Source organism: Seriola lalandi, unplaced genomic scaffold (genome assembly GCF_002814215.2).
Source record: "Seriola lalandi dorsalis isolate HSWRI2012SDOR001 ecotype SW California unplaced genomic scaffold, Sedor1 jcf7180002054758, whole genome shotgun sequence".
Taxonomy (NCBI): Eukaryota; Metazoa; Chordata; class Actinopteri; order Carangiformes; family Carangidae; genus Seriola; species Seriola lalandi.
In genome coordinates, this window is record NW_019525311.1 from 1,654,388 (window position 1) to 1,671,165 (window position 16,778).

General features: G+C 40.5%; 1 protein-coding gene across 5 annotated transcripts in view; it reads left to right on the top strand.

Annotated features, from left to right (window-relative positions):
- Nucleotides 1-16,778, top strand: part of pard3bb (par-3 family cell polarity regulator beta b) — a 200,585-nt gene that overhangs the window by 112,533 nt on the left and 71,274 nt on the right. For all 5 annotated transcript variants that reach the window (XM_023424879.2, XM_023424876.2, XM_023424877.2 and 2 more), the window contains 3 exons: nt 2,676-2,898; nt 14,356-14,466; nt 14,937-15,308. In XM_023424879.2, the coding sequence (XP_023280647.1) occupies nt 2,676-2,898; nt 14,356-14,466; nt 14,937-15,308 (706 nt within the window). The remainder of the gene's footprint in view (nt 1-2,675; nt 2,899-14,355; nt 14,467-14,936; nt 15,309-16,778) is intronic.

Sequence of the window (16,778 nt, forward strand, 5' to 3'; positions counted from 1 at the left end):
CAGTGCGGTTCAATTCCCAGCTGTATTATTAGCAGCAAACTCTTATCAGTCACCAGCAGAGTAATGAGTTGGGCTGTTTCAGATCACTACTCTCACACAGGATAGGACTAATAGGGCATGTCAACACCACACACAAGCGGTGGCCACATCTGTCACCATCTTTCTAAATGTTCAACACTTTGAGAGCTGCTGTTAATTGACAGATAACAGCGCCCTACAGCACGCACTGAAGATCTATCTCTCTCTTTTTCTCTCTGTCTCTTTCTGTGTCTCTCTTTCTCTACATTTGTTTATTTTTCCACTTAAAATTATATCCTCACTTCCATGTCAGATATAAATGTTTATTGATTACCATCTGACAGTTGTTGAGAGGTGGATTAGCTGTTTTACTTACGGACCACTGGTGATTAGGAGGGAGAACATTGCAGAACATTTTAGTTCACAAGTAATGTTTAATCTGGGTTCATGTGTAGATGATACATTTTGTGGGATCCTGAGTGAATCAGGATCATGCCACAGTGCTTCAGAGTTTCCAGTAAATTCAGTTGTCAAGCTGACCGCTCAACAGAGGCTTTGAGTCACTGGCTTTGATGTCTTAAGTCAGCTGGGATGGAGTCAAGCGGTGAATAGTTGTTTCTGCCTTTCTCTTTCTGTCTTTCCTGACATGTTGTGTTACCTTACTTCTGTTTCATTTTCCGCTTTCTTTTTCTTTTCTTTGTTCTCTGTTTCTTATGTCACCTTCTTCACATACACCATCCCTACAAGTGTTTGGGAGCAGTCTCACACAGAGCACATTCTTATTATGGTGGTTTGTGGTGAGTTCTGTCGCATGAACTAAAACACAGATGACTTTAGCAGAGTATAACCTACTGTGTTCCAAGAGAAGAGAAGAGAAGAGAAGATGCACTGTGTTTCTTCATGCTTTAGTTTTCTATGAGAAAGGAAATAGCCCGCTGATTACCTTCATATGATGTGAAGTGACGGTGATACCTTTCTAATATTGGCTCACTTCACTGACATGCTTTTAAGCAAATCACACATTATCATTGCTATCGCAATCATCGCTATCATTGTCATACTTTCCTGTAATATTTTCTCATGCTACGGTAGTGACAGGCCGCTGTTACTCACAACCAGTTACAACCCATTCAGTCCTGATTATTATATGTAGGTCAGAACAAACTGCGGTCTGTGGGCATTTTGTGATTTAGACGTAGGGTTTTCCTGACTTTGCTGTTCAGATTTTATGAACAAATCTAAGAGAGGAAATAAAACATTTGTAACTGAGGCTCATTCTGTGTGTGTTGTGTTAAAACCCTCTCAGAAAATACACATACACAGTTCGAACAGACGTTCTATAGAGATCACAGCTGTGGCCGCTGTGGTCATGTTCAGTTTTTAACTCCTCATGAGGAGGCTAAGGCCTTGGTTACACTGGCTTGCAGACTAATACACAGACAGCTGCTGCTCAACATGGAGTACGCATTCCATAGAGGTGAGGGTTGCGGCAGAAAACTTCACACAGCCTCTTTTCAAACTCAGCGTCCATTTTGTTTTCCAGCTCATGTACAGTTGGTACCCCTCGTAGCGTAGTGGCTGCACGGGCATCCGCACAAGAGCCCTGCATACACCCTACATCACGCAGACCCTAGAGGACAACAGAGGACAATAACATTGGCGTAACAATGACCGATACAAGCATGAGCCTGTGGATCTTCAGGCAGAAATACACACATACACAAACACACACACATAATTATATTTCCATCCTGTTGGAAGACAGTCTTTGTAATTAAGGGTGAAGTGAAGATCCACACAAAGTTAAATCTCAATTGAAGTAACTAATTTGGTTTGGTTATCTTATAAAATCTGACAAGTGATCCGTGTGTGTGTGTGTGTGTGTGTGTGTGTGTGTGTGAGATCATTGTTATTCAAGGCCAGAGCTTCAGCCTGTTGAAGAAGTAATGAGGCATCACAGTTTACGCCTTGAACATTTTTGCTTTCTTATTTCTAAGAGTTAATTAATTCACTGTAAAGTTAATGGATCTGCTGTGGAGATGGGGCATCGTGTGCCTGTGTGTATGTGGACTTTTTGGATGGTACCTGATTAGTTTGAGTCTCTGGTTTTATTGATTTAAACAAATTGCAGAAGTGGACACAATCCATTATAGTTCTTTTCTTTCACTACTGCTGTTATTGGAGATGCACTGATTGCAATTTTCTTTCTAAGAACTATAATTGACAGCTATACAAACATTTTCTAACTTTTCTTTAATGGACAATTAAGTTGTATGTTCATAAAAAATAACATTGACTTTTAACTATGAAACAAATAGATGAAGTCATGCACAGGTGAGATAAACAGTGTGGCACTAGTTTGCCCCCTTTGCCTTTGCTAGCTTCTTGAAATGTTCAACAGGGTGATGGTGTTTTTAAGTTTCTGATTAAGTTTGTTGTTACAAATGTTTTCATTTTTGTTCCTCCGTGGCTTACTTTGACCTTACAGGTATTACAAATTGCAAGCTTTGTGTCTTTTTTACTCACAGTGAAGAACTTCCTTTCTGATGGCATAAATTTGATAAATCTAAGATTGATCAGCTGGTCACGGATCATAACCGATCATACTGAAAACCAACCTTCTCCAACTTCTGTTCTTCTTCTTTCATTCCCTCTAGATGATGGTTCGGAGCCGAGTTCAGGCCGTGACACCCCTGCAAGTAGTTCATCCCGCCAGGGAGTGGGGGATCAGATAGAGGAGAAAGGCAAAAAAGACAAGAAAAAGAAAGCGAAAACAAAGAAGAAAGAAAAGAACAAGGGGAAAGGAAAAGAGAAAAAGAAAACAGAGGAGCCTGAAGAGACAGAGAAGAAGAGCAAGAAAATAGGATTTGGCCTTCTGAGGTGAGTGACTGTGTATATGAGACAGAGATAGAAAGATTTTTAAACATGTATTCATAGTCATATGCCTTTGGGTGATTAATTGTATGTAAACTGTATGTGTGTGCGTGTATTTGACGAACGACCAATACAGAGCCTAAACAAGCTTGCAAAGTGACATCTGTTAAATGTGATGTCTTACAGTCTTGGTGTGTTTACGAGTCATTTTGTAAGAAAGCAGCTATAAAGATAATGTTTTCTTGGTGTCATATGAATCCACTAGTCTTTTTAACTGTACGTTTTCACATTTTCAATCTGATTATCACACCAATAATGCATTTGCTGTAAAATTAACATATGTGTCTTAGTTCACTTGATGTTATCAGTATAATAACAACAGTAACAAATTTTCAGACTGATCATTAACAGGTTAACTTACTGGTTAGATGACCCGTCCTTAACCCCTCTTTGTATCACTGCATGTCATCCAGACATATATATGGATTTTTTTGGGCACATAAACCAGCACGTTCTCTGCACACCTCATGCATTCATGACAAAAATAACCCTTAAACATGAAGGCTGAGGTCTTTTTTGTCACTCATGAAACACTATCCCATGCTCATAGGCACACACAGACCACTGTTAGAGTGGTGCCCTAATTTCCTTAAGAGGTCCTGAAAATTATCAGAACTATTTCATGTGATTATCTTTAACACGATATCTTCCAATGTGAATGGGGCATAAGTATGCACACACTGAACAATTTGTACCTTCTACCATAATACCTACCTTATATCGTGTTTTTTTTATGACTGTGGTTGTTTTTTAAATGGGATTTCACATGACCATTACATAGATGCAGATCTTAACAAAAACACTCGCATGCAATTTGAGCTACAAAATAAAGCCACAGTCTTTCGAAAATACACTTACTAAAGCGGTCTGTCTGAACCAGAACCCAAGATAAACACTTTCAGATTTCAAAGTCACATTTTATCACAGTGATTATATCTCACAATTGCAAGTTATTTAAAGTGAAATATTAGGCAATTAGACTAATATGCACTAATGTTACCTAATTGACCAGGTTCAGTGCTCTCTCTTTGAAAGTGTCAACCTTTTACTTCCTGTGTAAACGGCTCTTTGTATGCAATTATGTTGACTCAGTTTTATGCTGATACTGAGTTGAGATGGATAGGTAGAGCTATGTAATGTGTACTGTGTAGAGTACAGTATGCTCCTTTTTCGTCACCCACTTATACCCATCATCACACAAAATGCAACCTTGAGTTGTATGGAAAAAACAAAATAGACAAAAATATCAGTGGTAGTTTCATTCAGTATTTGAAACACAATTTTTGGCTTTATAATGCAATTCTTCAAGTCTCAAAGGAAAGATAGACCTTGAAATATGGAAGAAAGTCCCTGGGAGTTCAAACTTGATGAAAGGTCAGTTCACCCATAAAGACCTCCATGGACATCGCCAGCAATATTTTTCACTGAAAATAGTTTTTTTTTTTTTCCATTGAAGAGATTTTTCTACCAGTGGCAAAAATAGTAACTTTCCACTGCAAGGTCTGAGGTTTATTCTGGGTTTTTTTTCTAAATGTGACTATCGTAAAGACACTTTGCTGTCCAGTTTTTCCAGTTTAATTTTGCAACACCACAAATAAAATGCTATTCACCTCCGTGTCATTGCATCGGCAGCAGACATCGTAGCAGCAGACGTCATGAGACGAGCAAGAAAACTAAAATTGTCTGCATGGCAACAGCACTAAATCATAAAACATATGTTGTGGATGAATTGACCTTGTAAGTCAATCTAATCAGGGCATAAATTCTGATACTAATTAGTTTGCATATTTAAAAATAAATGAAGGTTAGAAAAATACATTTCTTAGTATAAAATATATATTTCCTTAACACTTTTGCATTTGTAAGATTAATATTATCAGTTATTGTTCTGGTATCTGCCAAAGCAAACCGATAAATATTGCTTATTGTTATCTGCCCTTAAATTCAATATCCATTCATTTGTATTTTTTATTATTCATGTAATAAGTAAAAGTCTTAACCATCCAAAAAAGATGGAAAATATTTATTAATTGATTTATTTAGTTTTAGCAGAGAAGCCTCCTCACTCTGCTGGCAATCAAACACAATCATAGTTTTTACTTTTTTGGTGTGGGATGTCGACTCAGTCGTGCCCTTTGTAGTCTCCTGTTCATTTTCTAAGCCGCAATCACTCAACACACTGTTCTATGGCGTTAGCGTGGAGCGATGTGCAAACTATGTATTACTAGTGGATTCTCCAGTTTAATCAAACCAAGCCTTCCTTCAATGCTCTTATCTCTCCATCCATCCTTTCATCTAACCACCCATCCCCCCCCCACTTCTTTCCTTAAGTGCCTTAAGAAACACCCAAGGATATATTTAGACCTGTCCTCTATACCCCATCTCTCATCACCTTAAGAGGGTCTTGATTAGAGCCCAGTGATAATCTCAACCTTTTCTCTCCTTCCACTCTTTCTAGTGATAGTTCTGTACCCCCCCCCCCCCCTAATCTTTGCATCATTTCGATTTTTCCTCTCTGTCTGCTCACCCCACCTCGAGCTCCCTATCTGCATTTGATTGCATGTAATGGTGGTAGACTGAGAAGGCAAATTGGTGCTATTCAGTACAGTTCAATCTAAGCCGAACTGCTGATTTGTCACATTCATCTATGGCCAACTCTGATTGGCCTTATGGTCTGGAGGAGAGGGCAGTACGGGATAGTCCAACTTTCTCCAAACACCTCTGGTTTTACAGTAGCAAATGTGAATGTTTATCATCTGTTGCTTCACACATTGGACACATTGGTTATGTCTCCATCGATGCACCAGCTGCGAAGACAAATATAGGTCATATTGCTGTAATGTTCCCATTGTAAATTCCTCTGTTACAGAGGAAACTCTCTCCACTGGTTTTCCCAATTTAAACTGTAATTGCCAAAAAGGCTGGATTACAATTTAGTTCTTCACTTTAATGAAGAGAGAGCGTAGAGGTTTAGAAAAGTTTAATGTAATTATTGTAATGTTTCATTTACACTGTTAACCCAGATATTAGAGTCAAGACTATATTTGTTGTAAATGCCCTTTAAAGTGGACAGCTGGCTCTGACGTCTGAACTGCTGCCACCTGCCAATCAGATATGCCAATCATCTGTGTGTGCATGTGTGTGTGTGTGTGTGTGTGTGTGTGTATGTGTGTGTGTATGTGTGCATGTGTGTGAGAGCACATGGTGGAAGCCATCTTACCATTATGAATATTCATGTGGTGATTGGTCACACAGTCAGATGGTTGACATGTAGTTGGCATGTGGTTGCTGTGAATCTTTCTCAGACACTGTGTGTGTGTGTGTGTGTGTGTGTGTGTGTGTGTGTGTGTGTGTGTGTGTGTGTGTGTGTATTCTCTCCAAATTGACTGCAGTTGTGTGACCCTCTCTGATCTGTGTATCTCCTCTCTTTCTTGCTCAAACAGTGATGTTTGATATTCAAATAAATCTGGCAACCCTCTGCCTCTAAACATTCATATTACACACACACACAAACACGCATGCACACACACACATGTATATATACATACCTACAACCACAGCTAAATGGTCCACAAACATAATTACCATGGGTTTGAGAGTATGGTTCTCTAGCTGTTCTGTCATCTGTGTGTGTGTGTGTGTGTGTGTGTGTGTGTGTGTGTGTGTGTGTGTGTGTGTGTGTGTGTGTGTGCGTGTGCGTGTGTGTTTGTGCGCGTATGTGTAGGTGTATGTGTGTGTATGACTGGCTGTGAAAAATATGGTAATCTATTAGGTGAGATTGGGAGAGGACAGAGTCTACCAGAACCGGAGAGGGACAGACGCTGTTGTTGCCAGTGCGTTTATGTGAATGTCGCTGTGTGTTGTAAAGTATGCGTACATGCTGTTCATTTTCAGATTTAAAGTGGTGTGAATTTATGAGAATGTATGATAATGAATGCATGGTTGCCTGCCTGGTTGTAATCATGCACTGCTGTACTCACCTCCATCTAGCCCCATGTTGCTCTGTTTGGTGTGTGTGTGTGTGTGCGTGTGTGTAAATGTACGCATGCTTTTGTATACGTGTCCATGTGCATATTTATTTGTGCTGATGGACAGCTGAATAATCGACTTTCATGAGAAAATTTCCTTGAGAAGTTATGTTTACCCTAGAAAACCTCATAGAGCAAGATAAAAGGAGAATTCAGCCACAAACCAAAAACTGTAGCAGTAAAAAAAAAAAGGTTGGGCAGCACAAAAACTTGAGGTTACAATTAGAACACCATCCTCCTCTTTGAGCATTAAGTCTGTTACCTTGCCTCTACCTCTTATTAGTGCCACGGGTGCTCAGCTCCGAGGCACTCCTCTACAGCTAGAATAGCTGAGAGGAGTGCCTCAGGGCACTCCTCTTAATCTTCTGTTTCGGGTTTATTATTCTTCCGCCAAATTTCGGCGCGTAACTCGTCCCGCAGCTTTGAGAAAACCCCGGTAATATATACATCAAAACGGGCGTCTTGATCCCGAAAGGGGTGCTATGACTTTTGGTGTTAAAATTCCAATTTTTCCCAAAGTTATTCCCAAAAAACTGGGAATAAATAATGCATTAGAAATGCATTGGAATTTTCTTTAGAAACCCACCTTTTTTCTACAAAATTGCACCTTTTTTCTGAGTCACCCAGCTCTCTCATACCTGCACGTAGAAATGTGATTCAAGCTATAAAACGGAGGAAAACTTCTGCTCTCTCAAAAAGACAGGAACTGTTTTTACATAACATGTAAACTTTTCAAACTGTGAGCACTCAAAGGAGGAGTGCAAATCACTTTTTCTTCAAAGTTAAAGTAAAAAATAACCTTTATTTTTATTTTGAACTCGAGCTCGCGGCCAAACCGTAAAAAGGAGACAAATAATTCTTTCTGAAAATGTAGACATAGTTGTTGGGATTCATAAAATGTAACTTTGACAGGCAGCGTCTGCACAAAATTTAAACGGGGGTGCCGAGTCCGGCAGCAATACCTGTCTCACTCTCATTGACACCTAATGTAATCCTCTTTTTTTTTCAAAATAATCTCACTCTGTCTTCGCACTGAGCTTACTCACTCATTTTAAGGAATATCTGAATAAAATAGAGACTGTAGAAACTTCTGGCTTCAGTGTCTGGCACGGTCTTTTCTCTTTCTTTTCGGTTTATGAAAAGAAGTAACGGTTTTCTCAAAATTTGCAGTTGTTTGAAGCCATGTAGAAGCCAAATTCCGGGCAGATTTTCACATTGCCTTGGCAACGGCAGCTCCTGACCTGTGTGCGTGCATGCGTGCGCCTAGCAACCAGATAACCAACTCTCCAAGCTCTGCTAGCTTTACATTAGCCGCATGTTAGGTCTTAAATTACATTTAGTTAGGTCTTAAATATGTAAGTCCATTTACTGCTTCCTTCGTTGCTTTTTTTTTTGTTTTGTTAAAAGAGTGAATGAAGTTTTGACGGTCTCCGCTGAGACAGAGGAGAGGAGAAGCTACTAGCCCTCTCTCGCTGTCACTTCTAGTCGCGTTGCTCTCCTCCCCAGTAATGTTAAATTTAGCACAGAAAAAAACATAATAGTGGTAATTTAAATAGCGGTTCATGGGATTTATTAACCCTCAGGGGTCCCTCTGTCCTTTTTTGGACATTTTCTTCACTTTTCTTTTTTGATTTGCTGATCATTTTGGCTGTGTTACAGCTGAAGGTATGGATTTCTGCAAGAAAGTGTATTTTTTGACATATTTTTAAAATCTAATGTCAGTTACTGTTACAGGTCTATTATACACTGGTAACACATTTTGTACCCTCGGGTTCCTTGCGTCCAAAAAAGGACACACAAAGAAAATGCTATAAAATCATCATATATCAATATTTTTTTCTGCTTTTTTTGCATAAATCTCTTAAACCACTTCAGTTCTGCTCAAACCTACCAAATGTTTATTAGTTTTCAGGATTTTAACCCTTTAAATGCCAGTTTGAAGACATGTTGCCTCTTGTTTTATCAAAAAAAACAACACAGAATATGAGATATTTCCCACATAATACATGATGGAGGGATGTGACATTGTTTTATATCAGAGTCTTTTATATCAAGACATTTCTCAAAAGCAGAATATGATCAGGGTGACTTTTGAACACTGGAAATAAATCATGTACTCATCCCGGCAGTAGCCCCCGTGGCACTCAAAATTTCCCTGGAATTTTTTCTAGTTGATGCCTATAATTATACTCCTCCCCATATTTTCCCCTTCTTTTCCCTCTTCCTCTCTCTGCTCTTTCCAGCTGGTCATAATACAGCACCTCTGTTAGACTTTAAGTGCTCCATCATTGGGACTATTAGCCCATCTCGACGGTGGGGCTCATTAGGACTGACTACCTCCATTGTGGGGTCTGTTATGGTTGAGCTTCATGCTAGGCCTATTAGCCTGAGTCTGTTCATACTGTATGCCTGTGTGTGTTTGAATGCGTGCGCATGGCGCATAGATGAAAGGGTTGATGGCAGAAAATGGACTCACTTTGTTGCTGCCGTCCCTATCATTTGCAGGAGACTTTCTGATTGGCGGAGCTTTCCATTAAATCAAAATCATCTGCAAATAGTACGAGAGTGTTTCGGGGTTGTTAAAGTCGGCTCAGATGGAAAATGTGTATGCGGGGGTGTGTCTGGATTAAGCAGTGCAGGTTACAGTTAGAGAGAGGCATTTGTGATTTTTCTGAATATTTTCTTTCTCAAGCAGAATGAGTCTAAATAAAAGTTTTGTTCAAGTCTAAAGCGCCAACAAAATCAGATGTGTATGCTTTATTTTTTTTTATTTTCTATAAAAATATATTCAGGCAGACAGCATTACTACCTTCATGATGGAAACAGTATTTAACATTATGTAAAAATGTGGAGGAGGTCACAAAATTAAAATACCACATTCTTATAAGTTGCCTATGGCTTAGATTTTAGAGCTCTTTTACCCTAGCATACCACTCTGATAAGTCGAGTCAAACAACAGGGTCCGGTGTGGGTAAAGCCAACGCAAAATTTGTTCGTGGAGGCTGTTTCAAGTTCTTTGTGCGGTAAAAAAACATGTCGTCTGACCAGACATTGCTTGTCATTGTTTCATAATTAGAGAGCACATGCTTGAAAGGGGGGACGGACCCACCAGCTGCCAATCACACATCATGACAGGAAGTCATTGGTGTGTCACTGACTGTTGTCATGCCTGCCACTCATCTGTGTGTGTGTGTGTGTGTCCATGCCTGTAATTGTGTTCTTCCCTACACAGTGTCTGTCTGCTTATGTATATTTGTGTGTGTGTGTGTGTGTGTGTGTGCGTGCGTGTGTGTACGTGCGTGTGCTCGTTATCGCAGCACACTTGTCAATCACCCATTCCCTCTGGGATCCATTCACCAGTGATCGCAAAGGGAGGCGTGTCTAAGGAGTGGCGGAGGGAGGGAGTGAGAGAAGAGCGGAAGAATAGAGAGAATAGGTGAAGTGAGAGTCACAGATGTTTGCACTCGTTTTTCTACTCACCTCACGGACCATTCAGAAGCACAAGTGTGGAACAGCCCCCTGCTCACTGTGCATCATTCCAAACAGCAAGTCTGTGTGGAATGCATGTGGGTTTGTAGTTCTTTATTGTCAGAACCAATTTTAGTATTAGACCCATAATGTTTTACCAGATAATATCATGCTGGTCAGTGTCAGGTCAGGACAGGTGTAACTTATATTTTTGGTTAAGATTAGGTGTGATGTTATACGTTGGCTAATCAGCAAAACATCCAAAAGCGTAATTGGGCCAAAACACAAACAAACAAACAAACGAAAAGTCTTAAAGCAGAGTCTTTAGCAAACTAAGCTAGAAGCTAAACCCAAAAGTGACACAGCAGTCAGTCCTCCTTGCCGTCTGCAGCCACGGCATATGCAGTAAAGTTTCTGAAAGATTTGGAGTATGGACAGTGTTGACAGTGATGGAGCATTCGACTGTAGCTGCTGCTGGTTGCTCTGTTTAATGGAGCTGATATTTGAAAATATATTCAAGGTCATTAGCTGGGAACAGAGTGAGGCAAGTTTAATCATCCTCTAATGTAGTCTTATGAGGTCTTGTATTTTAATCAGTAAAAAATTACGTGCATGTATTGTGTACGACATGTTGTTTATTTAAAACTGCTTGATAGCTTAACAAAACTTTTTCCCCTTTGTGAGACGTCAGATTCAAAAAGGTTGAATGTTGTTTTTTGATTTTTTTCCTACCTTATCCAACACAGATGGAAGTTTTAAGAAACCTGTGCATGTATTTGTAATAATTAGATCTTTCTCACATGCAAATGAGTGAGCCATACACTATCCATACCGATTGTGGTGTTAGGTCATGAATATTCACGAGTCATCATTCTGTTCCCACTGATGACAGAACAAGACGTAATGTATTCATCTAAACTGGCTGCTTATCAGCTGTTCTGACTGATATTCCTTGTGAAACGATGCTCAGATGATAATGTCAAAACTGTAAAACCTGCTCTGGACGTTGTGCCTGTGCGTGCGTGTGAATATAAAGTTGTAGTTTTGAAGTTCACTTCTTCCATTTCACACGTGCCTTTCTACTTCACACATTTAAGTAGTAGTAGTTTAGTGTCATCATCTCGGATGAGTATTGTCTCAGACACCCTCTGTGCTCAAACTGACAGCAATGGCAGGAGAAAGGACTTGTCTCTTTTTTGGTCTTTATTTGGCCTTTATTTTCCCCGCCATGCTGTGATGTCTCAAGTATGTTGCCTTCTGTTTCAATTTTTTTCCTCCCACACTTGCGAAAGGCCACATGGACACACAAAAACACGCGCCTCGTTTAATCATTGCACAGCATATGACAAAACTGAGTACACTCCTGTATGTCAGTATATCACTAAAATGTTGTTGTTGTTGTTGAGTAAAACGTGACCAGTGTGTGTGTGTGTGTGTGTGTGTGTGTTTGTGTGTGTGTGTTTGTGTGTGTGTTTGTGTGTGTGTGTGTGTGTGTATTCATGCATGTGGCTTCCCAGGATAGCCCAATAATAACAATATCAAGAGGGTTTGGAGAGAGACAGCAGGCCTAATGAAGCTGTAGGTGTCATATCTCCTGCTCTGCCTCTATATATAGGTAAATCTTCCATAGTTACAGATGGTTCCTTGCTTGTTGTAATCAGTCTTCAATGTGAGGCAAGAGAGGACACAGGGATGACAGCATGGAAGACAGGAGAGGAAGGGATGGTGGGGAGGTTAAGTGCAGTGAGAAAAGTGTTTGATAGTTAGGGGAAAGGAGCAAAACGTCAGACGAGACGGCGAGATGAAGGGGTGAAGGCAAGGTGAGCTATGGATAGAGAGAAATGAGGGTAATGAGAGAAAAGAGAGAGTGTGATGAGGTAAAACGGGAGAAAAGGGTAAGAAGGAATAGAGGTGAAAGAGGGGTAAGTGAAGGTAAGGGAGGGAGTTGAAGGGAAGGGTAAGCCTCTAACACCGTAGGTAGCAGTAATTAGAGGAAGGTTTGTCCCCTGTGAGACAGATACACATGCACGTTGTTAATGCACACACGCGGTTGTAGCCTTTCATTGCCCATTGAGTTCTGCTCTATAGGAGGTAAATAGGCTTCTTTAGCAGTCCACATTAAAAATTTCAGTGAAACTTAATAGCTCAGCATGTATACATACTACATCATAATTTCAAAACGACACCAATGCACAGGCATGCACATGCTGAAACATCATAACAGTCACACGCAAAAATCACACACTTTCAAATGACCATGAATGCTGTTTTCAAATAATGCAGGTATATTGATACTTTGAGAATGCAAAAGCAGCAGTGAGGAGCGGAACTGTAGACAAAAGGATATAACATCAATAAATCCGCGAGATAAATAAAACATTAGATGCGTTATAAGGTCACAGTTTGCAGGTTGGAGATATTAAATATTTAGCAGGTTTGACTGTCTCAATTAACCATATCCTTGTCACTGCATAGCTGCTGGGGTTTTTCTGGGATGTCGTCCATCTCAAAGAGGAAAGAACGACAAGAGGAGACTGTGAGGCGAGGGGAAAGAGCAGCAATTAAGTTGTGAGAGTTTTTCAATTTGAATGTGACTTTGCAATAGCATTTACCACAGGGCAGAGCTAGTAAGCCCGCGTTTATGGCAATGGCATACATCTTCGGTGATCCAATCACAAGCGGATAGCTCTAAGTGAATCTGTTCACACCTGGCATTAGAGGGTGTCTCCACACGCATCTCACTCGAGTGACCACTTGTGATCGGATCTCACTTCCTCGCTCTATATGCAAATAAACAGGAACATCGTTTCTGTCTGAAAAGACCAAATGCGGTGTTGTTTTTAACCAGTTCAACTATGACAGATGTGTCCGTTGTCAGTGTGTTTAAGAGAGAGAGAGAGAGAGAGAGAGAGAGAGAGAGAGGGAGTGAGGCAAGGAGCAACTGAGCAAATAACTGCATTGCGCTGTGCACAGCAGTGAAATAAGATGTTAACTATCGGAAATAGTTAAAAAAAATAAAATAAAATTGAAAATCAGTAGGTGGCAGTCAATGTTGATATTGTGTCAGGCCACCACAAATAAATAAAAGTATGGGAAATGCTGTGAAGACTATTTTCTGTACGTTATGGAAATGTGGCAGGACTGATCAGACTGTGACAGAGGGCGTCAGTTGAGTAGCTGCTCCTTCACTGTGGCTCACGACACATTTGCGTCCACACTGCTAAAAGAATGTGGCACAGACCAGCTCCGAATGCGGTCTGAGTGATCGGATCTCAAATACATCCTCGGTGCTTCTAGGTGCATTCACCGCTGAACTTAGAGCTTGACCACTTGTGATTGGCTGACCCAAGACGCATGTTAATGCGGGGTGTTGTCTAGTAGCAGTAGCTGAAGAGTTGTGTTTAGTTATGGCAGCTGCTTACCATAAATGGTATCCGCTACCACCAGTTTTAAAAGGCACCAACCAGCTGGAAGTGGTATCGATCAGTGTCTTGCTGTTTTTAAGTTGCAGCAAGAAGTTTAGTTTGGTTTACCTTTGATTTATCTCTCTGTGTGTTTCTTGTTATATTTACTCGCATGTGTCTGTGAGAGAGAGAGGGGAGAGAAGCTGAGATGATTCATACCGACTCTATTGGTCTTGACACTGAGTCACTGCTGCACCAGAAGCTCTCAGACTAAATAACACTGTGTGACTGTCTGCGTTCATATCACTGTGCTTGCATGTGCATGGTTTACAAAGTCCCTGTTTGTTGTAAGAAGAGTGTTAATGTGGTGTTTGTTCCTCACCCCGTCCCACAGTCCCACATTCTATTGAAGACTTTTGAACTGTTGTTATAATATGATGTTTTTTCTCTCCTTTTCTCTCCCTTTGTCCGTGTGTCTTTTGTCTCTCTTTCTCTCTGTCCAGATTTGGAAAGAAGAAAGAGGAGAAGAAGGAGGCGAAAGCAGCTCTGCAGCGCCAGAAGTCAGAGATTCTGAGTGATCATGAGCTTGAGAGGATGAAAGAGGAGAGGGAAAGGTGGGGAGATGAGATGATGATGATATTTTTGCTCAGACTCAGATTGTGTACATATTCAGAGTAAGTTTTTGTGTCTTTTGTCATTGAGGAAAATTCTGTGACCATATTTTTCTTCTCCTTGATCACAGATGATTGTTCACTCATTATACTCATTGAACCCACTGAAATAACTTCATTAACACCTCTGCCATTTTTTTCCTTGTAATGCATTTTGTTATTTCCATTCTCTCCCTCTATCCCTATGTACTCCATGCTTGTCATTCGCAAGCTCTTGACTCATGGTGCCTTAGTGATTTTTATCTTTTGTAGCCCTTGTCCTCTCTCAGTCCCCTCTGACGCAATCACACATGCATAAACATGCAAAAGCAAACATAATATATACTTATGTGGTTGGTTAATATTTGCTTCAGTTCTTGCCTCTTTCTCCCATATTTGTAAAAGTCTTAACTAGCTCTCCATCTGTCTCTCAGAATCGAGGCAGGGCATCCTGAGCTACGAGAGCACCGGTCCAGAGAACAGCAAGGTGGAGGTGGCGGGTCTGCATATCCAGATGTTGAGGATGATGACACAGACCCCAACTACGCCCGAATACAATCCTTCAGGGACCGAGATGTGGGTCCAGTGCCGCAGCTACCGTCTCAGTCACCTCCCTACAGCACAATTCAACACACACATGCTCACACCGCTTCCCCCCAAAGCCTGACTACCTTCCCAGGGCATGGAAATCATGTCAACAACCCTGGAGCCATCCCTGATGATGACCACATTGATAGGCTGTATGCGAAGGTGAATAAACCAAGGGGAACCGGAGCTACATCTCCTCCTGCTTCCGCCAATGATAGGTAAGACACCGTGAGCACCTCTGGATATACTGTACTTCTAAAAGTTTGGTAAAAAGCTGTGTTGGTTCAGGTGTTTGACACGGTGGCACAATGTGTATGATTTTATCATTCTATAATTCTTAAATTTAACTCTAGTATATACTCTTCTGATAAACTTAGGCGCCCTCCTGAAGAACTGAGTGCCCTTTCAGGTTCAGTAACAAAGGCACTGTGTGGGCTCATCTACCACAAGGGCAGGTGTAGAGGTAAACTACGCTGCCAGCCAGGTGTCAGGGTTAGAGCTGACAAATATCCCTCCACTGTTCCTCTTTTTCAATCCACTTTCTTTTTCTCGTTCATCCTCAGTTTTACAGTGTAATATTGTCTTGCTGATGCATCATATTTATCTTTACCTCTTTCTCCTGCTCCTGTCTAAATCAATGTTTTTCTGACACAGGCCACTTTGTGTTTGCTTGTTAGATCGCAAAAGAGTGAAAGAGACAGACAGACAGAAAGAAAAGATTGAATTGTTTGTGCTTGCTTTGGGCTTCAGTATGATAGCGTGTGTACTCAAATGCCCTCTAACATAGATATTGTGTGTGTCTGTGGAAGGTCTGAAAACCAGGGGCCGATTATATTTTTGGCATCCAACAGCTTTGTGGGGACTAAAAAGCTGGACCCCACAAGTTTAAATGGCTGTTTAGAGACTCTGTAGACTTGGTTTTAGTTCTGGTAAGAATAAGGTTAGGATGAGAGGCTAGGGAATGCATTATGTCATTGATGGGGCCTTAAAAATGTAGTACGATAGGAATCTGTGTGTGTGTGTGTGTGTGTGTGCGTGCATGCGTGCGTGCGTTCGTGCATGCATGTGTGTGAAGGGAAAGAAACCTCACTGCAGGGCTCACTGTGTTCTCAACAATCCTTACCCCTTACCTTTATTATGTCAGTCTCAGCTCACTTACTTTTGAATATATCTACCGGTACAGATAAATACACACACACACACACACGGCCATCCACTTTATTTCTGTACTTGTCTGCAGCCGAGGAAGTAAACCTGTTTGATGGACAGTTGCAGGCTTCACAGAGATGTTTTCTGACGCTCTGTTTTTCCTGTATTGTTTCGTCCATGCATAATAGCATCTATTTATGTAAAGTCCTGACTCCTTTGACCTTGACTTTTAGGGTAGACTGCTGTAAGATTTCAAATTGACAGTAAATAAAAAAAAATAAAATAAAATAATATATATATATATATATATATATATATATGCACAGTGGATTCATACGTTAGTTTAGTTTCAGCTAATTCAAGACAGGGAAGGAAACATGATGCCAGGTTCTTCCAAAACAGAACTAAGGTAACGGCTCTTGATAAGCAAGGCTATTTAATAGTGTTATAACAAATTTGAGTGTACTCTTTAATTATCAGTATGTAGTATGCTGATTACTCCCATGGATCCAGATTAAGCTTTTAAAGAAGCTATATCT